Source organism: Macaca thibetana, chromosome 1 (genome assembly GCF_024542745.1).
Source record: "Macaca thibetana thibetana isolate TM-01 chromosome 1, ASM2454274v1, whole genome shotgun sequence".
In the NCBI taxonomy this organism is placed as follows: domain Eukaryota; kingdom Metazoa; phylum Chordata; class Mammalia; order Primates; family Cercopithecidae; genus Macaca; species Macaca thibetana.
The window spans coordinates 709,970-737,038 of record NC_065578.1 but is presented as its reverse complement, the minus strand read 5'-3'; the positions used below and the strand labels follow the sequence as shown (position 1 = coordinate 737,038).

General features: G+C 57.9%; 2 protein-coding genes across 2 annotated transcripts in view; both read right to left on the bottom strand.

Moving 5' to 3' along the window:
• ATAD3A (ATPase family AAA domain containing 3A) overlaps positions 1-27,069 on the bottom strand; it is a 71,057-nt gene that overhangs the window by 8,809 nt on the left and 35,179 nt on the right. The window contains 11 exon segments of the mRNA XM_050785853.1: positions 709-760; positions 1,590-1,628; positions 1,630-1,694; positions 2,029-2,154; positions 2,422-2,478; positions 3,117-3,272; positions 5,381-5,450; positions 5,684-5,849; positions 7,089-7,158; positions 8,265-8,324; positions 8,624-8,725. Coding sequence (XP_050641810.1) covers positions 709-760; positions 1,590-1,628; positions 1,630-1,694; positions 2,029-2,154; positions 2,422-2,478; positions 3,117-3,272; positions 5,381-5,450; positions 5,684-5,849; positions 7,089-7,158; positions 8,265-8,324; positions 8,624-8,725 — 963 coding nt within the window.
• Positions 20,034-27,069, bottom strand: part of LOC126952257 (ATPase family AAA domain-containing protein 3C-like) — a 35,330-nt gene continuing 28,294 nt past the window's right edge. Inside the window, 4 exon segments of the mRNA XM_050786655.1 lie at positions 20,034-20,368; positions 20,370-20,456; positions 24,213-24,321; positions 25,823-25,990. Of these exon segments, the coding sequence (XP_050642612.1) occupies positions 20,216-20,368; positions 20,370-20,456; positions 24,213-24,321; positions 25,823-25,986 (513 nt within the window). The 5' untranslated portion in view covers positions 25,987-25,990 and the 3' untranslated portion in view covers positions 20,034-20,215.

Here is a 27,069-nt window from a genome sequence, read left to right as displayed (position 1 = left end):
AGGAGTTTTTGACCAGCCTGACCAACATGGTGAAACCCCATCTCTATTAAAAATACAAAAAAACGTAACTGGATATGGTGGCAAAAGCATGTAATCCCAGCTATTTAGGGGGCTGAGGCAGGAGACTAGCTTGAATCCAGGAAGTGGAGGTTGCAGTGAGCCAAGATTGCGCCACTGCAAGCCAGCTTAAGCCATAGAGCGAGACTTCCTCTCAAATAAATAAAAATAAAAAGAGACCAGGGCATCCGGGTGTGGTGGCTCACGCCTGTATCCCAGGACTTTTGGAGGCCAAGGAGGGCGGATCACCTGAGGTCAGGAGTTCGAGACCAGCCTGGCCAACATGATGAAACCCCGTTTCTACTAAAAATAGAAATACTGTCTGGACATGGTGGTGGGCACCTGTAATCCAAGCTACTTGGGAGGCTGAGACAGAAGAATCGCTTGAACCCAGGAGGTGGAGGCTGCAGTGAGCTGACATTATACCCTTGCACTCCAGCCTGGCTACAGAGAGAGATTCCATCTCAAAAACCAAAACAAAAAAAACCTCAAAAGCCATAACGTAACTTCCAGCTGACCTAAAAAATGCTGTTTTTCACACAAAACTTAGAGAGAAAAAGACATTGATAAGAGGGCTGCAGCCTGGCCCAGGGAGACGGCTGTGTCCACTCCACCACCCCCGTGGTCAGACAGAGGCTTAGTGACACTCACGGTGGCTCGCTTCCGAAGGAAGGCGTCTGCTTCATCCACGAAGAGCAGGAGGCTGTGAACGAGAGGGAGGCCAAGCATGGCGAGAGTGACATCTGGAGTGGCCCACAGCAGCGTCCGGCTGTGGCGGGAGCAGGCCGAGCAGGCAGATCCCCAAGGGGTGCAGCCTCTGCCCCATCAGGAGCCCTAAGTCCTGGATCTGACAGAAGCCCATCAGCCTGGCCTCTGGGCAGCTGACCACAGCCCAGTCTCACAAGGCGCCGGGAAGCCAACGGCACACGGGGGCACCAGACTCTGCCCCGCAGGCTTCACCCCCACCCGGCCCAGTGCAGCGCTGGTGGCCGCTCAGAGTCCACACCAGGGGCAGGATCTTCTAAAGTGGGAGGGTGCCAGCCATGAGGAATGTGGTGCCAATGTGGACAGCTGAGGTCCCAAGGGTGCCCAGGCTGTGCCCTGCGCGGGGTCACTGTGGGACCTATCGAAGGGTGTGTGCCATGCTGTCTTCGGCTGACTTCCAAATGGTTCTACCAAAAGGAACTGGTGCCCACGCCCACCTGCACGCGTGTCGGAGGGAGGGCGGCCGTGGAGGAGGCGCCCCTGCAGCTGTGAAGACCCCTCACCCCCTACACCCACCCACCTCCCTTCTGCCCTGAGCCAAGTATCCCACTGGCAGCCTCCAAACACTGGGGGCCTCGTGTCCACCAGGGTCCACACTCAGGGGACCTTCCCTCCGAGGGACCCTCCGCCGGGCCTCCTGCGTGGCCACAAGGACAGAGCTGCAGAAAGACCACGAGGTCCCGGAAAGCCACCTGGACCCCCTTCCCCGAAGGCAGCCTGCTGGGCCGCAGTGAAGGGCCTGTGTGCATGCTGTGGGGACGTCTCACCCGCGCCGGCTGGTATTGGCCCAGTCAAACAGCTTGTGGCCCCATGGGGGCCACGTCCCCGCCTGTCATGATGGCGTAGTCCATGCCTGAGTGCACGGCGAGTTTCTAGACGGGAAGAGTGAGGGGAGTCAGAACAGATGTTTCCTCTGCCTCGGCAAAGCCTGCACACTCCACCCGGAGTGTGGAGCCCCTGTCGGGCGTCCCTGCCTGGAAGCCACAGCCTGGAAGCCACAGCCTAGAAGCCACAGCCTGCCAAACAGGAGACGTCCCCTGCCTGGAAGATGGGAGGCGCTGTTGCCCACACCAACACCCTGAACCTACATGAGAGCGGACAAAGGCCTAAGGGAAGTCCACTCCCCAGGCGGCCGACCCCCAGACACCTGCAGGCCGGTGAGACCCCAGCGGCCCCTGGCCCACCTGCGCAGCCAGGTGCTCTCACCTTGGCAAACAGCGTCTTCCCGGTGCCCGGTGGCCCGTACATCAGGACGTTCCTGTACAGGCTGCGGTTCTTCTTCGTGTTCCTTGTTGCTATGGCAATGTCGCGCTCCCGCGCTTCCGGGCTGGGCTGCCGGGGAAGACGGGGACTTGGGGGACACACTCAGGGCCCACGGAAGCCTCGGGGGCAGGGGCTGCAGCAATGCCCTGTTGTGGACTCCACTCCTCGGGGTGCCGTCCAGCTGACAGACAGCCTATCCCCGGCACAGTCCAAGCGGTCGCATCTCAGAAGCCGAAAGCTCCTCAGCACCACCACGAGTGCCAGCAAGGGCCACAGCCTGGCGCAGCTCCGGGGTCCCCTCCCTGCACCTCCCCGGTCCCAGGCACACCGACTTACACTCAGCACAACACCCTCCAGTGCATCCTGGGGCCGACTGAGGAGCCGCCGGCTGACCTACCGGAGCGGAAAGGGAAGCGCCATTGGGTCACCTGCCACAGCCACCAACGCACAGACAAACTCAGTAACACACCGAAACGGAGCTGCCCCAAAGCACTGCCAGGACTGGCCAGGACCTGGAACCCCGCCGCGCTGGGAGACTGGGTGACTGTTGCTGGGATTGGGGGCATTTTCCAGTTCCTTATTGGCTTTTATTTCATTACCTACCGAGTGATCTGTGGAGACCCCACCACCCCCGTGTGGAGAGCAGGCACCTCGGGGGTGGCCAGTGGCGCGGCTCCCCAGGGAGGCCGCCAGACACCATGGTCTGTGGCAGCTTCCCCGACACACACCAGCACACCCAAGTCCCAGCACTTGCAAGGACCCCGATGTGCTCCCAGGTCCCATCACGAGCCCCGAGCAGGGCAGACCGAAGCAGACGGGGCAAGAGTCTCACTGATGCAGACCCCTAAGCTACAGCGCCGGACAGGAAAACCCAGGCGTGAAGCAGCGTGCGGGTGCCGGTCATCCGGGGAAAGGGCAGGGACAGGAGGGTGTGCGCGGACAGGAGGGTGTGCACGGGCGGGCTCTGCTCGTGGGGTAGAGGGGACTCAGCCAGGAACCGCACTCAGGAAGGACCAGGCCCGCGCTGCTACCTGGAAGGGGTGCTGCAGCGCCTCCAGCACCGTGATGCGGGACGTCTCCCTCACCAGGGATGGCTTCCACAGCCGAGCCTCGATGAAGCGGGCCGCCGCGGCTGTCCCATTCTTGGCAGAGTAGACCCCGCCAGCCAGCAGCGTCAGCCCAACCACCTGCAGCGGAGACACCGCACTGGCGTGCCTGCCCCACCCTCCCTCCCTCCTCCAGCGGGAGATGCACGGGGCTGCCCCCACCCTCTCTCCGCCCAAGGGAGAAGCACAGGGCTGTGTGCTGGCAGCACAGGAACCCGAATTCCCGGCCCCGAATCCCACAGCCACGCGGTTACAGGAGGCAGGCGGGGCCGTCACAGCGCCCTCACTCAGGGCCATTTTCTCTGCAACTGGCAGCATAAATCCTGCAAAGCCCCGGTCGCTGAGCAGGGCCCTGGGCAGACTCAGCCGGCTATGTCACAGGGCCACACCCTCTGCTACTTCCTTGGCCACTAAAATGGTACTTTATTCCTGGAAAACAAGGCTAACCCGAAATCTCTGACTCGTTTTAAAAATCGATTAGGCTGACTGGGCGCGGTAGCTCAGGCCTGAGATCCCAGCACTTTGGGAGGCTGAGGCGGGTGGATCACCTGAGGTCGGGAGTTCGAGGCCAGCCTAACCAACCTGGAGAAACCCTTTCTCTACTAAAAAACAAAAAATTAGCTGGCCATGGTGGCACATGCCTGTAATCCTGTCTACGTGGCAGGCTGAGGCAGGAGAATCGCTTGAACCCGGGAGGCGGGGGTTGCAGTGAGCTGAAACCGTGCCATTACACTCCAGCCTATGCAACAAAAGCAAAAGTCTGTCTCAAAAACAAACAAAAACGTAGTCAGGCCTGGTGGCTCACCCATGTAATCCTAGCACTTTGGGAGGCCAAAACAGGCTAATCACTTGAGGTCCGAAGTTCGTGACCAGCCTGGCCAACGTGGTGAAACCCCATCTCTACTAAAAATAGAAAAACTGGCCTGGCCTGGTGGCACAGGCCTGTATTAGCTGGGCGTGGCGACGTGAGCCTGTAATCCCAGTCACTCGGGAGGCTGAGGCAGGAGAACTGCTTGAACTGGGGAGGTGCAGCTTGCAGTGAGCCGAGATGGCGCCACTGCACTCCAGTCTGACCACAGAGCAAGACCCTGCCTCTAAACACAAATACACAAAAGTCAATGGTGCATTAAGCAGCTCCCTCATGTTCTCATGTGACGCCGTCTCACCAACACGGGTGGAAACACCACCGGCGACATTCACCGTCACACTGGCGAGGCCACGGACAGGCGCTGCAGTCACAGCACAGGGCACCCGCACCATGGCAGAGCAACTGCCCACTGTGTGCCAGGCACCTACTGTGTGCTGGGCATGGGGGGACGGAGGACGCAGCCGTGTGCGACGTAGTGCGCCACCACAGCAGGCCGGAGCCTGAGCACAGAAGAGTGAGGCTTTAAACAAGAGAGGAATCTGTGAACTTCAAACTCTCAGGGTTTTATAAGGACTAAAGAAGGTTTTTGCAAAATGGAGTCGGGGTCTTTGTTTTTGTTTTGAGAAGGAGCCTCGCTCTGTGGCCCAGGCTGGAGTGCAGTGGCGGGATCTCGGCTCACTGCAACCTCCATCTCCCGGCTCATGTGATTCTCCTCCCACAGCCTTCTGAGTAGCTTGGACTACAGGCGCCGGCCACCATGCATGGCTAATTTTTTTGTATTTTTTTTTCTTTTTTTTAGTAGAGACGGGGTTTCACCGTGTTAGCCAGGATGGTCTCGATCCCCTGACATCGTGATCCGCCCACCTCTGCCTCTGCCTCCCAAAGTGCAGAAATCACAGGTGTGAGCCACCACTCTTGACAATTTTTTTCTTGAGACAAGGATTTGTTCTGTCGCCCAGGATGGAGTGCGGTGGTGCGATCTCAGCTCACTGCAGCTGCAACCTCCCTAGGTTTAAGTGATCCTCCTACCTCAGCCTCTCGAATAGTGGGACCATAGATGCTGCCACCTCACCCAGCTAATGTTTGATTTTTTTGTAGAGATGGAGTCTCACTGTGTGGCCCAGGCTAGCAACTGTGTTTTCTTCTTCTAGCTTGAGAAGGGAGGAGCAGCCGTGGCCAGCAGGTACAACGTGGGTTTGCTCTGTGCTGGCAGAGCGCCAGGGCCTGTGCAGAGCCAGCAGGGACAGGACCCAGGGCTCCAGGAGGCCCACACAGGCTGCCCCTCAGCCACCTCCCAGCCTTGTTTTATAAGAATGTTTACCGTGGCTGTCACTTTCTTCCGGTCTGTCAAAAAGGCATGGAATCCTTCCCCAAACAAGGTGCCAGCCGTCCTGCGGGGAAAGCAGCGATGTGACCAGGACGGACAAGAAGATCCACGCCACGTAGCAAGAGCAGGTCGAGGCCCTGAGATGGCGGCCCGGCCTTGCCAGGACAGAGGGGCAGTGACCCCACCAAGGAGCCAGCCTACGGCGGCCAGGCCTGGAAGAGCTGGAGAGCCCCAGGAACAGCAACTCACACCTGCGGAGCTCCGTCTGCAGCCAGCATGGGCCTCGGCAGCGCTCACCTGATGGACTCCAAGACGGTCTGACGGTGCTCGGCCGCCTTCAGGTGGATCTGCTCGCGGATGATGTCTGCGTTCTCTCGTTCGGCCTTGGCGCGTGCCCGGGCCTCGGCCTCCACTCGCAGTATCTCGTTCTTCTGCCGCAGCTCCATCTCCCGCTCCACGGTGGCTGCCCCAGAGAAGCAGGGCAGCTCAGTGCCACGCAGTGCAGCACGTCTGCCTCCGTCCACACGGTGGACAGCCCCACGCCACGGACCGGCCCACGCCGCTGGCAGGCTAAGGCCACGGACAGGCCCACGCCACCACCAGGCCCACGCCACAGACAGGCCACCACAGACCAGCCCAGGCCACGGACTGGCCCAGGCCACTGACAGGCCCACTCTGCCAATAGGCTAAGACCATGGACTGGCTCACACTAAGGACAAGCCCAGCCCATGGGCAGGCCCACACCACAGCCCGCACCATGCCATGGACAGACACACACAGGCCTTTGTAGGAACGGTGCACATGCCGGCCCTGCCCGTGGATTAGAGCCCCTGAAATCCGACCCAGAGGCCCAGGCACCTTGTCAGGATGTTCGCTTTAAAGCAAAGAACTGGAATGTGGAGTTCCCAGAGAAGCCCCCCTCACACAGAAACACAGCTGTCAGATCTCAGAGGCGCGTGCCGTGCCGTGTCTGGCTATGGAATAGTGAACGTGCACACCTCACCACAAGCCCATCCCCGGTGAAAAGTGGTGACAAACATTCGCCTGGCGCCCTCACCGACAAATGCCACGTGGCACCAAATACTTGTGATCCTCATCGGGGACAGTAAAGACAGTAAACAGGACAGTCCAGACCCATGTTCGAAGCAGAACACAGAGACTCACACCTGTAACCCCAGCTCTGTGGAAGGCCAAGGCAGGTGGAGAACGAGGTCAAGAAGTTCAAGACCAGCCTGCTCAACATAGTGAAACCCTGTCTCTACTGAGGATACAAAAAAATTAGCCGGGTGTGGCGGCGGGCACCTGTGATCCCAGCTACTCGGAAGGCTGAGGCAGAATTGCTTAAACCCAGGAGACGGAGGCTGCAGTGAGCTGAGATTGTGCCACTGCACTCCAGCCTGGGTGACAGAGCGAGACTCCGTCTCAAAAAAAAAAAAAGACCCACGTTCTTCCCATGAAGTGAAGCAGCTCCCGCCCTCCCCGCACAGGCCCTGGCGTCTGGTCGCAGACCGAGGTGCCTTCCGAGAGGCAGTCCCACCCCAGGAAGCCCCAGCAGCCTTGCCCACTGCATGGGTAGCTATGAGGGGCTCAGGCTCAGTGCACGCCGGGTAAGTGTCTGTCAGGCGCTGAGGTCCACAAGCAGCCCCCGCTCTCCATGCTGCCACCGCGGCCTCCGCCCCAGCCAGGAGAGCAGACAGCTTACCTCGCCGCATGGCCTCCTGCTTCTGCACTGACTCTTCCTGCTTCCGTAAATTCTCCTCATTGAGAAGTTGCTGAGAAGAAGCCGTAGAAAAAGAGAAAAGCCTTTAAAACCAGAAAAACACTCAACACCAATCCAGAGGTTGTGTCTGCCCCAGGACCGGAGGGCTCCAAGCGTCTCGGGCACCTGGGGCCCTGCAGATGCCACAGCCTGACACACAGACACGGGTGACATCGGCCGGGACGGCAGTCGCTGAGGGGCTGCTTTCAGGAGCCCAAACTCCCCAGCGGCAGAAACAGCCCCCACTGCGGCTTCCCTGAGAAGGGCCACTGCGCGGCCGACGTCCCAACACCACCGCCCTGATTCCCGCTGTGCTGAAGGAAGGCCTCTGTCTTCTGCCAATTAAACGTTGAAGCTACAATGGCCACAACAGGCAACGCGTGAGCCCCGCCTGTGAGCTCGGGACTAGGGCGACGGGCCCTAAGGAGCAGGGAGCAGATGTCACCCAAGCTTTTCTGATGGGCCCAGAGACCTGCTCTCTGCCACTGACCAGCCATCACAAGCACAACCCCCCACGCTGCCAGCTGGGCACCCGGGTGGGAGACAAGAAGGCTCCACGAGCCTGCAGAGCCTCTGCTGCGGAGACCATGCAGGGGGTGTGCGGGGGGTGATTCTGCCCGTGTGGGGGTGTATGCGCAGGGCGTGTGCGCCCGTGGTGGGGGGTGTGCCCATGCAGGAGGGGTTATGCATGCCCATGTGGGTGTGGGCCGGGGTGTGTGTGCCCATGTGTGGTGTGTGTGCCCGTGTGCGGTGTGCGGGGATGTGTACGTGCCCGTGTGCGGGGTGTGTGTCCATGTGGGGGGGGTGTGTACCTGTGTGCAGGGTGTGTGTGCCCGTGTATGGGGGTGTGTTTGCGGGTGGGCGTGTGTGGGCCTCTGTGGGGCTGTGTGTGTTCCCGTGTGGGGGGGTGCCTGTCTCCCTGTACGTGTGTGCACATGTCTCTGCATGTGTGCCTGTACACGTGTGCCGGTGCGCGTCTGTCCAAGAAGTTTCCCCTGCACTAGCACCCACCATCAGCAGCCCCAGCGTTCTGGCCCCACGGCCTCTGACCCACCGACCGGTACGAAGCCGCCTACATTCTCAGGGACGCAGGCGCCTCGCAGGGGAGGCTCAGCTCACCTGCTGCTTCAATTGGTCCTCGTAGCGCTGCCGGGCCAGCTTGTCTTGATACTGGGCCCTCTGGGGGAGAAGAGGGCGGCAAGGACACATCTCAGCCGGGAGCTGCACTCAGGGCCGACCCGGCCGGGCACCGGGACTCCCACGCGCCATCAGCCTCACACAAACATGGGGGGGCGGGGACCTCCCGTCCGGCTTAGCAGTGAGGGACTTTGCAGGTCTTAGGCGTTTGTGCAAGGCTGTTCCAAGGGCAGCTCTAAAGGCTGACTCCAGAGCGCCTGGGACCGTGCCCGGCTCCTAGTCCTGCCCCGAGCCATCCCCTGGAGTCGGGCGGCCTCCCTCGCGGCCTCTCGCGCTCTTACGGCCTGGTGCTGCCGCGTCTCCTCGCTCAGGGTCTTCCTCCTTTCCTCGGCCTGCGCCCGGATCTGCTCGCTCCTGAGCTGCTCCACAGCGGCCTCGTACTCCTGCAGAGCACAGCACCCACCACGTGGCACTTCTCAGGGCTGGCGCTGCCTGACAGTCCCTCCTGTGTCTGCACGGGCCCCGGCACGGCAGAGACTCCGTACCCGGACTAGTGTGTGCAGCAGGCTCGGGGCTTCCAGCTGCATCTGCACCCAGGCTCAGGCCCTGGGGGAATCCAGACCCGCAGGCAGAGAAGCACCAGCAGAAGCCTGCGAAGGCCCCCAGGGAAGGAGGGCGAACACCAACCCCACCCAAGGCTGTTTCTGGGCAGCTCCGGTCAGGTGCTCACTTTTGGACCATGATGGGGGCAGAGCTCGTGCCTATTCTAGGAATCCTGCTGGGTGGGCCGGACGTCATGGCTCCAGCCTATAATCCCAGCGCCTTGTGAGGTCAAAGTGGGTGGATCACCTGAGGTCAGGAATTAGAGACCAACCTGGACAACATGATGAAACCCCATCTCTACTAAAAATATAAAAATCAGCCAGTTGTGGTGGCGGGCTCTTGTAGTCCCAGCTGCTCGGAGGCTGAGAAAGGAGGTTGAACCCAGGAGGTGGAGGTTGCAGTGAGCCGAGATCACGCCACTACACGCCAGCCTGGAAAACAGACTAAGACTCTGTCTTTAAAAAAATAAAAATAATATGAAACAGGGCGGGCACAGTGGCACATGCCTATAATCCCAGCACTTTGGGAGGCCGAGGCAGGTGGATCACTTGAAGTCAGGAGTTCGAGACCAGCCTGGCCAACATGGTGAAACCCTGTCTCTACTAAAAATATAAAAAGTAGCCAGGTGTGGTGGCGGGTGCCTGTAATCCCAGCTATTCAGGAGGCTGAGGGAGGAGAATTGTTTGAACCCAGGAGGCGGAGGTTGCAGTGAGCCCAGAAGGCACCACAGAACTCCAGCCTGGGAAACAGACTCCATTTCAAAATAAATAAATAAATAAAATAAAACAAAAAAATCCTGCTGAGCATAATGAAATGAGGTGAGAACCTCAAGAAGACCCAGGCCCTCCAGACGACCAGACACCCTCACCAACACTGGTCCTCCCTCTCGGGCGGCACTGCAGCAGCGTCTCTCACCTCCCCTTGTTTCCTTCTGTGAAATGAGGCACCCAAGCTCGGCCCTGGGCCCCACTGCTGCCCAGGTACACGTCGCTGGCCCTATCCACCAGCAGTAACCCACCAATCTCCACGCCCGAACCCCACGTGCACCCCGGCCTCCCCACGCACGCCGGCCCCACTCACTTTGAGCTTGGACTGTTGCTCCACTTGCAGCTTCTGCTCCTGCATCTGTGCCAGATTTAGGGCATCCTTGGCATAACCTGTGGATGCAGGGGCACGGAGGGCAGGTGTTAGGATACGCGGATGCCACCGGGCAGGCATGCACACCAGCCAAGGGGCTTTCTGGAATCCATAGCCACGCCTCGACCTCAAAGCCCCCAGCCCTGCCTCACCATCCTCCTTCCCAGTCAGACCTGGCATGACGATGCCCCGTCCCCAGCACACGGGCTGGTGCATTTGTGGGGTTTTACCCCCCAGGGACGGTCTTGGAGGGTCACATCGGGAAGGCCGTCCCACATGGACAGGAGGAGGCTATTTCCCAATTCAACAGAAAGTCAGGTGATGGCTAAAGGGTCCTCTATTTTTTCACGTTACATACGCTTTTCCTAAGCTTCCAATGGCTATTGTCATTGATCTGCCATCAAGCACGTGCAGGCAAGAAAGGGAATGAATAAGAACTGGATACCAGCCAACACGCTCAGGGTGATGAGGGCAAGCGTACGACAACGTCCCCAGTTACATTTTGTTCCTAGTGGGGAACTGACATAGGTTGACGTTTGGGTGTTCTGGGACAGAAGTACGTATTCTCCGAGCTGCTGAGGCCTAAGCATCAGGTCTCAAAATTTTCTGGGATGACAGTTTTCCCATCACAAAATTTTACCATAAAAATCTTCTGGTCAAGCACGGTGGCTCACTCCTGTAATCCCAGCACTTTGAGAGGCTGAGGCGGGTGGATCACTTGAGGCCAGGAGTTAGAGACCAACCTGACCAATGTGGTGAAACCCCATTTCTACTAAATATACAAAAATCAGCCGGGTGCAGTGGCGCACACCTGTAATCCCAGCTACTCTGAGGCTGAGGTGGGAGGATGGCTTGAACCCCAGAGGCAGAGGCTGCAGTGAACCCAGATCATGCCACTACACTCCAGCTGGATAGAGAGAGACTTAAAGAAACAAATCTCCAGGCTGGCCAACATGGCGAACCTCGTCTCTACTAAAAAGACAAAAAAAGAGCAGGGCACAATGGTACACGCCTGTGACCTCAGCTACTTGGGAGGCCGAGGCTGGAGAATTGCTTGAACCCAGGAGGTGGATGTTGCGATGAACCGAGGTTGCGCCACTGCACTCCAGCCTGGGTGACAGAGCGCATCTCCATCTCAAATAAGTAAATAAATAAATACATCTTCTAACACAGAAAGACACGTCCGTAAAGCCGGCAGGGACCCCTGATGTTCCTGGGCTGGGGCTTTGTTCCCGTCTCTCTGCCTCCTGCAGGCTGTCTCGCTTTTTGAAGCCTTCAGAGTCAACTGTAGCAAACACATCACTACCTAGAGCTCGACGTTTGTTCTCAGCTCAGGTGTAATTTTTGGAGGTGACTGACACAGGCGTGAAGCACCGTGGGGAGCACTCATTGCATTTAGACAGAGGCAGCGATGCACTGGCGTGTGGGGTGGCTCTGCTTGGGCCTGTGGTTAGGCACGAACTGGCCTGACGGGCATCAGCGTCAGAGTCCAGGAAAGAGCTTGGAGGCCAACCTCGGGGGCCCCAGTGACCACAGCACAGATGGGACAGGGACCTGCCTCTCAGGGAAGACAGTGCCAGGTCAATGGGTTTGGCTGGTGAGCTCAGGAAGCCAAGGGCTGAAGGGCCCCGGGGCCCTCACCCACTCTCACTCTGACCTGGAGGGGGCCGAGGGTGTGTCAGCCCCCAGGGTCTTGCCACAGAGCAGTGACAGGAACGTGGGCGTCACAGTGAGGCGCTCTGCTACCTCCTCCCGAGAGGACCTTTGGCTGGATTAAGCTGAGGCCACTCCCTCCCCTGAAAATGGCTCATTGACAGTTCCCACCTCCAGTGACTCTGGGGAGGATGAGAGGGGAAAGAGCAGGTCTGGGGCTCGTGTGGCCTCTCGTTATTAGAATGAGAACAATCATTCACCACCTTGGGGTGACCCTGTGCCAGGACGTGCTCCCAGCGCATGGATTCACACCCACTGGGCACGAGGGTCTCCTCCAGGCACCCCTCTGTGGAGGGCAGGGCGAGCGCTGGTGCTCACACAAACAGTTCTGGGACAATGTGCTGCTCTGGCTTCCAAGGACAGGCCGCAGGAGGGGTCAGGGAAGACCCTGGGAACGAGGCAGCATGGGGCTTTGCCTCCAGGGACAAAGGAGGCAGCCAGGCTGTGAGGAGGAGCCGCCCATTTGCCCGGAGAGCAGCAAGGCCAAAGCAACGGGCTCCAGCCGAATCTCGGCGACCCTGCTGCCAGGAAAGGGGCACACAGGAAGCCAGGAGGGGACGGGCTTGCAGAGGGACTACCAGGCAGATGGGCACGGCAGGGAGCACCCGGGGAAAAAGAGGTCCAGGACGGAAAGGGAGCGGCAAACTTTGGAGAAACCTCTCTCACCAGCCAGCAGTCAGGCCAGGAAGGAGGGAAAGGATAAAAATGAAAGAATGAAAGCGTCCACACCTGGAACAGAATCCACAGGAAACAAAGACTGATGGAGGGCTCCCCACGGTGCACCTGGCAGGCCCCGCTCGACCACAGAGGGCAGGCCAAGGCACTGGCAACCCAGGCAGCGCAGACTGCAGATCAGGGGCTCTGGGGCTGCCAGGACTGGAGCAACTCAGAGGCACAGGTCTGCACCATGGGGAGGAGGCCCTCGGTGGCCCCAGGCTGCTCAATCAGGCCTGTACCACTGATAACTGAGATTCAGCTTCTCGAAGTGGGACAAGTTTCGATCGCTAAGTGAAGTTAGCAGGTGAAAACCCTCAGGAATTCGGACAGAAAGGAACCCTCCAAATGAGCCTGCAGCAAGAAAGTCCGTCACCCAAGTCCGCTGTCCTCCGAGGTGCCCTGAAGTCCAGCCCTTGATTCCCATCCTAACCTGATCATTAAAATTACCCAGCAAGGCCATGAGCAGCGGCTCATGCCTGTAATCCCAGTGCTTTGCGAGGCCGAGGTGGGCGAATCACCTGAGGCCAGAATTCAAGACCAGCCTGGCCAACATGGTGAGTGCTCACACCTGAGGGCACTGGGTCAGGGATTTCCTCAAGTTGGGCAGCACGGCCTGACCTGCGGCTTCACAGACCTCGCCGTGCAAACGCTAACGTCTTCCAACAAGAACTGCAAACCTGCTAGACTCTTGTTAGAACCAAATAACTCTCAAATATGCTTCCCTCGCTATGTGGCAATTGCTAGCAACCACCCAACAAACCCATCTACCGACATGGCCACGCCTCGGCCTGCGCCACGTGGAGGCAGCAAGCGCAGAAAGATCCCACGCACTCGGTGGTAACTGAAAGACCAGGGCCAGCCCCAGGCCCTGACCCTGTAACCCGTGAGCGCCACCTCCGCACCTGACCCGCTCTTAACAGCTGCAGAGGTGCAAAAGGGTGACGGAAAGAGTCCGATCCTCCCAGCACGCGAAACGGCTCCGGCCGGGGGTGCTCCGGGGGCGCAGTCTCCCCCGGGAAGTGGCTGCCGACAACGGCGAGGAGCAGCAAGGGCCAGAGCTCCGGGCCCCGCCCGGCCCGGCCCGACCGTCCCACCCGCCCCGCTCCGCCGCACTCACGCGACTGCTCCAGCTCCAGGCCGGTGGGGTCGAAGTTGCTCCATTTGTCCTTGGGCGCCGGCCGGTCTCCCAAGCCGCGGTCCCCGCCGACCTCGGCACCAGGCTGCGCGGACGGCAAAGGCAGTGGCGACCCTGCGCCTTCACCCTTGGGGCCCTTGTTAATGCCGTAAAGCCACGACATGCTCGCGCCGCCGCCGCCAGGACCCCAACCCGAGTCTGACTCGCGTGCGTCTGGGACAAGCCTCCACGAGCCGCGAGCCGGTGGCCAAGACCACTTCGCAGGCGCCACACACACCCCTTCCTCCCGGCAACGGAAGCGCATAAGGGACACGCGCGCGCAGCCCTCGGATTGGCCGCGAGGACAGTGACGCCACAGCGACGGCGCCGCCATGGCGGAGCGTGCTCTGGGACCCAGCGGGCGGGAATGGGGGGCGGGAGTAGGGCGGGCGGGGTGAAGCGTCTGGCTACGGGAGCCACGCCGGGACAAAATTCTCGAGGGACGGACGCGAACCCGGGGCAACCTCCGCCCAGCGCCGCGACCGCGTCGTTGCCAGGGGCTCCGCGGAGTTCCGGCCTTGGCGGCAACGGGTGGCAAGTGTCCAGGGAGCGCCCCGCGGTGAGTCCAGGACGCAGAGAAGAGTCTCGCGGGAGCCTCAACCGAGACAGCACCGGCGCCCGGGCGAGCCGAGCCCTTCCGCGGTGAGTCGGCGCCCTGGGGTCGCCGCGCCAGGAGCTCAGGGGAGGCACCTCCCCTCCTCCGTGTCTCCGCATGGCCCTAGGGCTCCCCACAGAGGGAGCCGGGGCCTCCCGCCCACGACCGCGGAGCGGCCCCTTCCCGCGTGGCGGGGCCAGCGAGCTCCTCTTGCGGGGCGTGGACGGGCCGGCATACAAGCTTATGGAGCAGCCCCCTTTGAAGATCTCCAGGTGGACCTCACAGAGATGCAAAGTGTGGCGGTAACAAGTGTTTGCTAGTTCTTGTGTGTACCTGCTCTGGGTGGGTGGAGGCTCATCCAACACGAACTGAGAAAGCTCGTGAAGTAACCCGTGTGCTTCTTCGAGATCTTATTCCTAGATTTGGACTGCGCTTACGGATCGGCTCAGATAACCGCCGGGGGTTTGTGGCTGACTTGGTACAGAAGACAGCAAAGGTATTGGGGATCACATGGAAATTGCATGCCGCCTACCGGCCTCAGAGTTCCGGAAAGGTGGAGCGGATGAATCGGACTATCAAAAATAGTTAGGGAAAGTATATCAGGAAACAGGATTAAAATGGATACAGGCTCTCCCTATGGTATTATTTAAAATTAGATGTACCCCTTCTAAAAGAACAGGATATTCCCCTTATGAAATATTGTATCATAGGCCCCCTCACGTATTGCGGGGACTTCCAGGCACTCCCCGAGAGTTAGGTGAAATTGAGTTACAGCGACAGTTACAGGCTTTAGGGAAAATTACACAAACAATCTCAGCCTGGGTAAATGAGAGATGCCCTGTTAGCTTATTCTCCTCAGTTCACCCTTTCTCCCCAGGTGACCCAGTGTGGATCAAGGACTAGAACGTAGCCTCTTTGTGCCCATGGTGGAAAGGACCCCAGACTGTCGTCCTGACCACTCCCACCGCTGTGAAGGTAGAGGGAATCCTAGCCCGGATCCACCACAGCCTTGTAAAACCTGCAGCGCCTGAAACCTGGGAGGCAAGACCAAGCCCGGACAACCCTTGCGGAGTGACCCTGAAGAAGACGACAAGCCCTGCTCCAGTCACACCCAGAAGCTGACTGATCCACGCACGGCCGAAGCATGAGGAATCTCATCGTGGGATTCATTTTCTTAAATTTTGGACTTATACAGTAAGGGCTTCAACTGACCTTACTCAAACCGGTGACTGTTCCCAGTGTATTCATCAGGTCACTGAGGTAGGACAGCAAATTAAAACAATCTTCCTGCCGGGCGCGGTGGCTCAAGCCTGTAATCGCAGCATTTTGGGAGGCCGAGACGGGCGGATCACGAGGTCAGGAGATCGAGACCATCCTGGCTAACCCAGTGAAACCCCGTCTCTGCTAAAAAAATACAAAAAAAAACTAGCCGGGCGAGGTGGCGGGCGACTGTAGTCCTAGCTACTCGGGAGGCTGAGGCAGGAGAATGGCGTAAACCCGGGAGGCGCAGCTTGCAGTGAGCTGAGATCCGGCCACTGCACTCCAGCCTGGGCGACAGAGCCAGACTCCGTCTCAAAAAAAAAAAAAAACAAACTTTCTGTTCTATAGTTATTATGAATGCATGGAAATGTTGAAAGAAACTTGCTTGTATAATGCCACTCAGAACAAGGTATGTAGCCCGGGAAATGACCAACCTGATGTGTGTTATAACCCATCTGAGCCCCCTGCAAACACTGTTTTCAAAATAAGATTAAGAGCTGGCCTTTTCCTAGGTGATGCAAGTAAAATAATAACTAGAACAGAAGGAAAAGGAATCCCCAAACAAGTAGCCTTAAGATTTGATGCTTGTGCGGCCATTAATAGTAACAAGCTAGGAACAGGATGTGGTTCTCTTAACTGGGAAAGGAGCTACAGAGTAGAAAAGAAATATGTTTGTCATGAGTCAGGGGTTTGTGAAAATTGTGCCTAAAATAAATACCCCCCCTTTGTCATGAGTCAGGGGTTTGTGAAAATTGTGCCTATGGCCAAGTGTTATTTGGGATACTTGGAAAAAGAACAAAAAGGACCCGGTTCATCTTCAGAAGGGGAAGCCAACCCCCCCTGTGCTGCCGGTCGTTGTAACCCACCGGACCTCATAATCACCAACCCCCCCTAGTAACCCCCCACAAACCCTCCTGTGCTGCCGGTCACTGTAACCCACCGGACCTCATAATCACCCATCCCCTAGACCCCCGCCACCCCTCCTGTGCTGCCGGTCGCTGTAACCCACCGGACCTCATAATCACCCATCCCCTAGACCCCCGCCACCCCTCCTGTGCTGCCGGTCACTGTAACCCACTGGACCTCATAATCACCAATCCCCCAGATCCCCGTTGGGAAAACCCCTCCTGTGCTGCCGGGGACCTCATAGAACCCGTAACCCTGGGGATCGATGGGACAGGGTTAAACCCCCATGTTGCCATTTTAGTCCGAGGGGACGTCTACAGGCGCTCTCCCAAACCAGTGTTTCAAACCTTTTATGAGGAGCTGAATCTGTCAGCACCAGAACTTCCGAACTAATAATCACCAACCCCTGGGAAAATCCCCGTTGGGAAAAGGGAGAACCCATGAGAAGAGAAAAAAAATTTGTTTCTCCAATTAGCAGAAAAAATGTAGCTCATTCCCTTAATGAATCTGTCAGCACCAGAACTTCCGAAAAAGACAAAAAAATTGTTTCTCCAATTAGCAGAAAATGTAGCTCATTCCCTTAATGTTACTTCTTGTTACGTACGCGGGGGAACCACTATGGGAGACCGATGGCCTTGGGAAGCCCGAGAGTTGGTGCCCACTGATCCAGCTCCTGATATAATTCCAGTTCAGAAGGCCCAAGCTAGCAACTTCTGGGTCCTAAAAACCTCAAGTATTGGACACTACCGTACAGCTAGGGAAGGAAAAGACTTTATCATCCCTGTAGGAAAGCTTAATTGTATAGGACGGAAGTTGTACAACAGCACAACAAAAACAATTACTTGGTGGGGCCTAAATCACACTGAAAAGAACCCATTTAGTAAATTTTCTAAATTAAAAACTGCCTGGGCTCATCCAGAATCTTATCAGGACTGGACTGCTCCCGCTGGACTATACTGGGTATGTGGGCACAGAGCCTACATTCGGTGACCTAACAAATGAACAGGTAGTTGTGTTATTGGCACTATTAAACCGTCCTTTTTCTTCTCACCTGTAAAAACGGGTGAGCTCCTAGGTTTCCCTGTCTATGCCTCCCGAGAAAAGAGAGGCATAGTTATAGGAAACCGGAAAGATAATGAGTGGCCTCCTGAAAGGATCATACAGTATTATGGGCCTGCCACATGGGCACGAGATGGCTCAGGGGGATACCGAACCCCCATCTACATGCTCAATCGGATCATAGGGTTGCAGGCCGTCTTAGAAATAATTATTAATAAAACTGGCAGAGCTTTGACTGTTTTAGCTCGGCAGGAAACGCAAATGAGAAATGCTATCTATCAGAATAGACTGGCCTTGGACTACTTGCAGCTAAAGGAGGAGTCTGTAGAAAATCTGACTTAACCAATTGCTGCCTACAAATAGATGCTGAAGGACAGGTGGTTGAAAACACAGTCAGGGGCCGGGCGCGGTGGCTCAAGCCTGTAATCCCAGCACTTTGGGAGGCCGAGGCGGGTGGATCACGAGGTCAGGAGATCGAGACCATCCTGGCTAACATGGTGAAACCCCGTCTCTACTAAAAAAATACAAAAAACTAGCCGGGCGTGGTGGCAGGCGCCTGTAGTCCCAGCTACTCGGAGGCTGAGGCGGGAGAATGGCGAACCCGGGAGGTGGAGCTTGCAGTGAGCCGAGATCGGGCCACTGCACTCTAGCCTGGGCCACACAGCGAGACTCCATCTCAAAAAAAAAAAAAAAAAAAAAAAAAAAAAGTCAGGGACATGACAAAGTTGGCACATGTGCCTGTACAGGTTTGGCATGAGTTTGATCCTAGGTCTTTATTTGGAAAATGGTTTCCAGCTATAGGAGGATTTAAAACCCTCATTGTAGGTGTACTGCTAGCAATAGGAACTTGCTTGCTGCTCCCCTGTGTATTACCCTTGCTTTTTCAAATGATAAAAAGTTTTGTTGCTACTTTGGTTCATCAGAAAACTTCAGCACATGTGTATTATATGAATCACTGTTGCTCTATCTCACAAAGAGACTCAGAAAGTAAAGATGAGAGTGAGAACTCCCACTAAAAAAGTGAAAATTCTCAAAACGGGGAAATATAGAATGAGACCACCACTTCTCCTGTTGTCCTACCCAGCTTTTCCCCATCTCCCCTTTTCCCCAGTTTATAAGACAGGAAAAGGGAGAGAAAGCAAAACGTTGGAAAGAAACAGAAGATAAATAGCTAAGAACTTTCACCTCCCTTGTCCAGGCGCTCGCCATTGCTCCATCTATGAGACGCCCCCTTCTATAGAAGTAAATTGTCTAGCTAAGGAAAACGTATATTTGAGTGCTACTTCTTTGGCGGCACAGAAAATTTACATATAACACAGTGAGCTGCCCAGATCTCGTCACTGCACTCCAGCCTGGGCGACAGAGTGAGACTCCGTCTCAAAAAAACATATAAAAAACAAGCCAGAAAATGCCGGCCAGGCACGGTGGCTCACACCCGTAATCCCAGCACTTTGGGAGGCTGAGATGGGCAGATCACCTGAAAACAGGAGTTTGAGACCAGCTTGGCCAACATAGTGAAACCCCCGTCTCTGCCAAAAATACAAAAATTAACCTGGGCATGGTGGTGTGCGCCTGTAATCCCAGCTACTCCAGAGGGCTTAGGCACGAAAACTGCTTGAACTCTGGAGGTGGAGGTTGCGGTGAGCTGAGATCAGGCCACGGCACTCCACCCTGGGTGAGCAAGACTCTGTCGCCAAAATAACAAACAGGCCAGCTGCGGTGGCTCACGCCTGTAACCCCACCACTTTGGGAGGCTGAGGCAGGAGGATCGCTTGAGCCCAGAAGTTGGAGACCAGCCTGCACAACAAAGAGAGACCCCGTCTCTTCCAAGAAATAGAAGAGGAGGAGAAAAACCAAATGAGTTCCCCTGCCATAGCCAGACGCCCCCCAAACCATGGCTATAATCAAGGTTTTGGTTTTATTGATTGAGAGGTTCTCACTCTGTCAACCAGGCTGGAGTGCAGTAGTGCGATCTCGGCTCACTGAAACCTCTGCCTCCCATACTGAGGCGATCCTTCTACCTCAGCCTCCAGGCTAAGAAGCTGGGACCACCGACATGTGCCACCTGACCTGGCTTTTTTTTTTTATTTTTGAGAGGGAGTTTCACTCTTGTTGTCCATCCTGCAGTGCAATGCAAGGTCTTGGCTCAGTGCAACCTCCACTTCCCGGGTTCAAATGATTCTCCTGCCTCAGCCTCCTGAGTACTTGGGATTTCAGGTACCTGGGATTTCAGGCACCTGCCACCACGCCTGGCTAATTTTTGTATTTTTATTAGGAGAGATGGGGTTTCACCATGTTGGCCAGGCTAGTCTGGAACTCCAGACCTCAGGTGATCCACCCGCCTTGGCCTCGCTGAGATTCCAGGCGTGAGCCACCACGCCCAGCCCCATCATCAAGGTTTTCAGGGCCTAGCTGCAAAGCAGGGGCAGGGGAAGGCGCAGGGGCCGCGAGGCACGCGGTCTGGGCCAGCATCTGTTTGAAGCCGCTGTGTCTGTTTCCCGTGCACTTTATGGAGGGAGGCGAAGGGACACCCGCGTCTGCACGGCTGCAGGATGGGGCACAGGCAGCCGGTCCCGGGCGGCATTCAGGCAACCGGCCCCGCTGTGGCAGGCACCTCATGTGAAGCCCACCTCTCTGTGGTTAAATTCTCCAGAAAGCTCCAGCCTCTGTCTTTTCTGTCACCTTTGACCCCAGGAGGACACTAGGGGACCACAAACCCCGCCCCGCATCAGCCAATAGACACAGCAGTGCGGCACCTGTGGGATTTTATTAGGGGGAGCATTTCCTAAATGTGCAGGGCCGGAAAGGCAGGGGTGGGAGGGGTCCACGGCCAGGCTCCGTGAGTTGTGGTCTCACTGTGGACTCAGGATTAGGGGTGCTCATCCACTGGCCCAGACCCCTCCCTTTCAGCCAGCGCATTTGTCTGCTGGTGCTGCTGGACAAAGTCTTCAACACGGGCATCCAACATGGCCTCGGTGAGGACTCCATCCTCTGAGGCATACGCCGTGTCCTAGTGAGGAGAGAGGGAGCTGAGGGAGGCCACCATGGGAGCCCCCCACCCGTAACGCAGGCCAGGGCCCCAAAGTGGGGAGGGTGCAGACCAGGGGCACCAGGACGGCCTCAGGGTGAAACACAGGCTTCCTGCACCTGGGCAGAGCCCAGCATGTGTGTGGACACCGGGAGCGGCCCCTGCAGTGCCACAGCCCTGCCTGCATCCTCGGCACTGCTGTTTCTCAGTGACTTTCTAATAACAGAAAGCCCGAGGCCGAGCCCCACTGACTGCAGACCCAGGGCAGCTCCCAAGAGGCAGGAGGGAATTGCAGACCCTCTGCGTGTCTCAGCCGTGGCCAGGCAGTGCCCCCGGGTCACAGTGCACCGCAGAACCTCAGACGCTCACCTTCATAGGCCTCCAGGGCAGAGGTAGCCACTGCCCAACCTCGGGGCACATAGGTGCTAGCATCAAGGTCACCCGTGCCTCCACAGGACTTGGTATCCAGCACGCGGAGGCTGGAGCTGCTGGGACTGTGGCCCTTGAAGTCACTTCAAGCACCTCAGGTGCAGCCCTTCTGCCATGGACAGGTCGCTCTCCATCCCAGTGCCAGTGAAAGGTGTGGAGTCCCCAAGGGGAGGCACCCATGGGTCAGGGTGAAGGTTTGGGCACCCCGCTTGGGAGTGCACCAGGACGCCTGGAGGAAGCACAGGGCAGGGGACGCTTCCCGGACAGCTGAGGGGGTCCCTCACTCAGTCCCGGCTGTGCCTCCCAGAGGCAGGACTCATCTCACAGGGTAAAGGGGTAGCAGCACACCATCCTCCCACAACACGGCTGCCACGACGGGACCTGCCATGGGGATGACCACGTGGTGCTTGTACTCTCTGGCAGCGCCCACCGCTCGCCAAGAGCCACTGTGTGGGGAGACACCAACTGGAGCTGGACCGCCACTGTGCGTCAGGAACCCAGGTCTGTTCAACATCATTTTTGATCTTGAGCCGACCCAAGAGAGTTGAAACAGGTGTGGGAACCCTCAGGGTGCACCCGAGTGGCTGCACCTCACCCAGGGCCCAGTGGAGGAAAGGGGATGAGCAGATGCTCACGGGGCCACCCCACCAGGAAGCACGGGACCTGGCAGAGCCCACCAGAAGTGACAGCGAAATGTCACGTGGCCTCCTGGGTGGGATTCTCGGCAAGACCCAGTCCCAGGTGGGGCCATGCCCAGCTAATTTTTTATATTTTTAGTAGAAACAGGGTTTCACCATGATAGCCAGGATGGTATCGATCTCCTGACCTCGTGATCCACCCGCCTTGGCCTCCCAAAGTGCTGGGATTACAGGCGTGAGCCACCGTGCCTGGCCACTTTTTTTCTTTTTAATTTTTGAGACAATGTTGCTTTTCTTGCCCAGGCTGGAGTGCAAATGGCACGATCTCCTGCAACCTCTGCCTGCCGCATTCACGCGGTTCTCCTGTCTCAGCTTCCCGAGTAGCTGGGATTATGGGCATGCACCACCATGCCCAACTAAGTTTGTATTTGTAGGGTTTCTTCACGTTGGTCAGGTTGGCCTCGAACTGCCGACCTCAGGTGATCCACCCGCCTCACACTTTTATGATAAAAACACTCACCAAACCAAGAATTGAAGGATACGCCCTAAACACAATGAAGGCCACATATCACAAGCCCATAGGTGACATACTCAGTGGTGGAAACAAAGCTTTTCCTCTGAGGTAAGGAACCAGGCAAGAATGCTTTACCGCTTCTATTCCACACACCACTGGAAGCTCTGGCCAGAGCAATTAGACAAGAAAAAGAAAAGTCATCCAAACTGAAAAGGGAAAGGGAAAATCACCTGTTCTCAGATGCCATAATCTTATATGTGGAAAGTCCTAGAATCCATATTGGAAGAAAAAACCCCGTGAAATCAGCAGACTTACAGGATACAAAATCAACAGCAAAGAACGCTACAGTTCTACATCCCAACAGTGAATAATGTGAACGGGGAATTATGAAACCGTTTCCATTTACAATAGCAGCAGAAAGAATAAAATACTTGGAAATTCACTTAACCAAGGAGGTGAAAGACTTGTACAATGAAAACTGGCCGGACGCGGTGGCCCATGTCTGAATCCCAGCCCTTTGGGAGGCTGAGGCAGATGGATTACCTCATGTCAGGAGTTCAAGACCAGTCTGGACAACATGGTGAAACATCGTCTCTACTAAAAATACAAACATTAGCCAGGCGTGGTGGCTCAGGCAATCCACTTACCTCGGTCTCTCAAAGTCCTGGGATTACAAGTGTGAGCCAAAGTGCCCAGCACAAAAAACACAACTGTTGAAGGACCAAGTGTGGGGTTGGGCACGGTGGCTCCCCACCACGACTGTGAGCGGCGCGGGATGAGCATCCTTATAAGGGACACCAGAGAGCCGGGTTGCTCTCGCTGCCACATGAGTATCCAGCAAAGAACACTGCACGGGGGGGGACTGAGCAGGCACCCTGACCTTGGACCTCTGCCTTCAGAGCTGTGGGGACACACGCCCCAGTGGTTAGGGCAGGCTCAGTAGCCAACCACACTCCTGGTTTTTGTTTTCTGTTTTTTGTTTTTTTTTTGAGACGGAGTCTCACTCTGTTGTTCAGGCACGAACTCGGCTCACTGCAACCTCCACCTCCCAGGTTCAAGTGATCCTCCCACCTCAGCCTCCCAAGCAGCTGGCATTACAGGCGTGCACCATTGGGTCCGGCTAATATTTTTATTTTTTGTAGAGATGGGGTCTCCCCTTGCTTTCCAGGCTGGTCCTGAACTCCTGACTTCAAATAATCTGGCTGACTTGACCTCCCCAAATGCCGGGAAAACAAGCGTGAGCCACCACCACGCCTGGCCTCTGCTTGCTTAGTTGTGGAAAGAGACCTGGTCCCAAGTGGGGACGGCCTGGAACACAGACCTCAGCTGACCCACAAGGATGGGGTTTGAGATCTGAGGCTCTTTGTCACAGCGGCATAACTGACTAATACAGCCCCTATAGGCCCCGGCTCCAACGTTCAAATCAAGGTAACTGGCTACTTCATGAACCTGTCACACACCAAAGCGCTGCTAGGTGGAGTGACCAGGTTGTCACACAGACTCTGCAGACCCCAGAGGCAGCGATGCCTGTGCATGGCCTTGGTGCCTTCAGCCCCACAGACCTGGTTTTGCTTTTCCAGCAACCCCCAAAGATCAAAGCTTTCCGGATGGCCACGCCCACACTGCTCTGAGTCCCGGCTCCCCGTCCCTGCAGCAGCCACGGAGCTGCAGGAGGGGTCCTCCAAGGAGCAGCCGGCTGTGGGACAATCAGAGGTCACTCCTGCCCATGTGTCTGAGCCCGTCAAGCAGGACCAAGGCAATGGACGTGGTCCAGGAAACACAACATCCCTCCAGCCCCACCACCAAACTCAGGCGGGGCCTGTCCCGATGACCATTCACACCAGGGGGTGCCCGTCTGCCAAGGTGAGCATCGAAAGCCTCCCGGCCCACCTGGCAGAGCCCGGATACTAGGATGCCGGACGGGCTTCCTGACCTGTGACCGTCAGCCACGGACATGCCCCACCCTTCCGAGGGCAGGAGCAGGGGCGCGCCAGTGTGTGGAGTGGCCGACTGGGGCGGGTGCCCCGCGTCACGTCTGTGCACTGAAAACCCCTCAACAGAAGCTGCTGTGTGACACTGGTGCTGGGACAGGCACAACCGGGCGTCTCCACAACAGTTGGGCTCCCGTCTGGGTGGGTGCGCCCGAGCCCGACTCACCTGCCAGGACTGAACCAGCTGTGCGATCTCCCGGCCCGACATGTGCTCCGTCAGCTCAGCGATCTCCTCGCACTTCCTCCCATAGTCAAACTGGGCCAGCTTCAGGCGCCTGGAGAAGGAGTTCCCAAGTGGGCCGGCCAAGGCAGCGGCTCCCACACCATGAGGTGGGGGCTGGAAGATAGGCAGCCAGGCGGGCACCCATGCCAGATGTCCCCTTGGGAGGGAGTCTTCCTGTGACAGCCAAACTCCACCCTCTCCATGATGCAAACCAGGTCTGGGCTGAGCAGAGAGGTGGCGACTGCTGTGGGGCCTGGAGATGGCCGCACCCCCCCTTCACACCAGCCCTGCCCTCACCTGCCCATTCAGCACCCACAAGGCGCATGGCCCTTACAGTGGCAGTGGCAGAGCCCTGACTTCCAGCAAAAGCATCTCCCTGGAGGCCACAGAAGCCAAGTCATGGTGCCAGGGCTACGAGCAGCCGTGGGAGTGGGAGAGCCCAGGGCAGGGGAGGGCCAAAGGGAAACTGAGGCCGGGACAGCTGGGCTAGCATGGAGCAGGCATCCACGGAGGGGTTGGCAGGGGGAACCAGGCTCTCTTTGGAACAGAGCAGCTTTTGCTGTCACTGGAGACAGCAGGAATTTAGGTCAGGTGCACAGAAGGACTCAGAAACACGTGACCTGGGGACGCCAAGAGGTGGAGCAGCCTCTGCTCATCTGGAGTGTTCCTGAGGCAGCCGGCGTGCAGCCCCAGGGCCTGTCATCACCTGGAGGCCTCTGCCCGCCGTGCCTGCTGCACCCACCACCAGCGACAGGGAGCCTGAAGGCCTCAGGGTACAAGTGCAGCCGGAGCCGCGCCCCACACCATGAGGCTCCAGGGCCAGGCATGGCAGCTGGAGGAAGGCCAGGCCAGCATCCAGCAGGGGACCATGAGGATCCTCTCCAGTCCCAATATGGGGCTCTCATGAGGAGCGTCTCCCTCGAATCCCAACATGGGGGTCTCAGAGCAACACTCCACGTCACCTCCCCTCACCTCCAGGGCCTGAGGCTGGCTGGGCACAGTGGCTGGCATCTGTAATCCCTGCACTGTGGGAGGCCAAGGCGGGCAGATCACCTGAGGTCAGGGTTTCGAGACCAGCCTGGCCAACATGGTGAAACTGCATCTCTACAAAAATGCAAAAAGTAGTTGGGTGTGGTGGCAGGCACCTATAATCGCAGCTACTCAGGAGGCTGAGGCAGGCGAATCGCGTGAACCCAGGAGGCGGAGGTTGCAGTCAGCTGAGATCGTGCCACTGCACTCCAGCCTGGGGCACAGAGCGAGACTGTCTCAAAAAAAAAAGTTGAAGGTTTGTAAGTGATGGTGGGCTCTGCCCCCCAAACCCGAGGAGACGCCACCAGGCTGTTCTCAGGTGGGGATGAGGAAAGGGTGGTGGCACCTCCCTGAGTGCGGCCTCTGGGACCCTTGGGGCCCACAGGGCTCCTGCTCAAAACCGCAGGGCAGGGAGGCGGTGCCACCCCGGAGATTGGGCCTGCTGGGATCGTCTGGAGAGCAGGGCCGGGGGTGGGCCCTGAGCGAGGGTCCCTGGACAGGGGTGGGTAAAGCGAGACACTTACTGTTTTCCTTCTGTTGCCGGGATAAGAACATACTTGTCAAGATACATTCTCAGCAGGCGCTCCCGCTCCTCCAGCCTGGGCAGGTCGAAGTGAACCATCACATCGATGCGGTCGTGGATGTCCCAGTGTAACTGCTCGGGGTGGCGGCTGGTCAGGACCAGCATGAATCTGCGGAGCAGGGATGGGAAGGAAATGCTGGGGCTGCCGGCCAAACTGCCCCGAGGGGAACACGGGCTCCTTAGTCCCCCCAGGGGGACTTTCCGGGAGAATCTAAAGCGGCAGCTTGTGAGCACAGGAAACACCGGGAGGACGCGGCACAGCCCTGGTCACGGCCTGCCCCACCACGCCCAGCTGTCCCCCCGCCCGGCTACCGGAGCCTCTGTTCTCATCCCGTGTGGCGCTTCCCCGCTGACACTCGCCCAGCCTGATAGGCAGCGCCAGGACCACCACTCCTCCTGCTGCCTGAGCCCTGCCGTGCTGGGAGCAGGGATGCGGGACCCAGAGTCCATGTCAAGAGTGGCCACGCCAGCCAGGAGCAGGACCTCAGGGGCTCGGGTGCAGCGGAGGCTCAGCGGGGCCTCAGCCCTGCCTCTCTGGGAAGGACCTGAGCCAGGGCTCCAGGGAGCGTCTACGGGCAGCAGCTGAGCCAGGGAGCCCAACACGCCTGAGGAGTCGGCCACGGCCGCCTGGCAGGACTTGATCCTCCGTGTGACACGTGACCGGGGCTGGAGGGGCCCAGGAGACCAAGAAAACTCAAACTTAGGGGATTTGGGAGGGGCTAGGGAGCCTGGCCATGGGGCCATCCACCTACTGGGGACGTCTGGGCAGCAGCTCACGGAGGACGCACAATGTGGGGAGGGCCCCTAACCTGGAGGGTGCACCCCTGTCCAGCATCTGGGTCGGGGGGCCAAGGCCCCAGGCTCCGCCCAAACACACAAGACCTGCTCGTGCCCAGCTTCCCGTGTGAACAAACATGTCTCCATCTCCCACACCAGGGCACCCACACCCTGCAAGGGAGGCCCCAGCAGAGCCTCAGACCATCAGACCACCTCCCTTGCCGGCACAGGACCGCGGAAACCCAGGGGCAGAGGGACCTGCAAGCTGGGGCGGCATCGCACAGGGCCTTGAGGACAGGACTGACCCCGGCTCTGCCCAGGAGTCCCCCGCATGTTCCTCAGTGACGCCCCATGCTGTCCCAAGATGGACCGTTCCCAGGGGACATCCGAGGTGGGCATGTTGAGGCCATG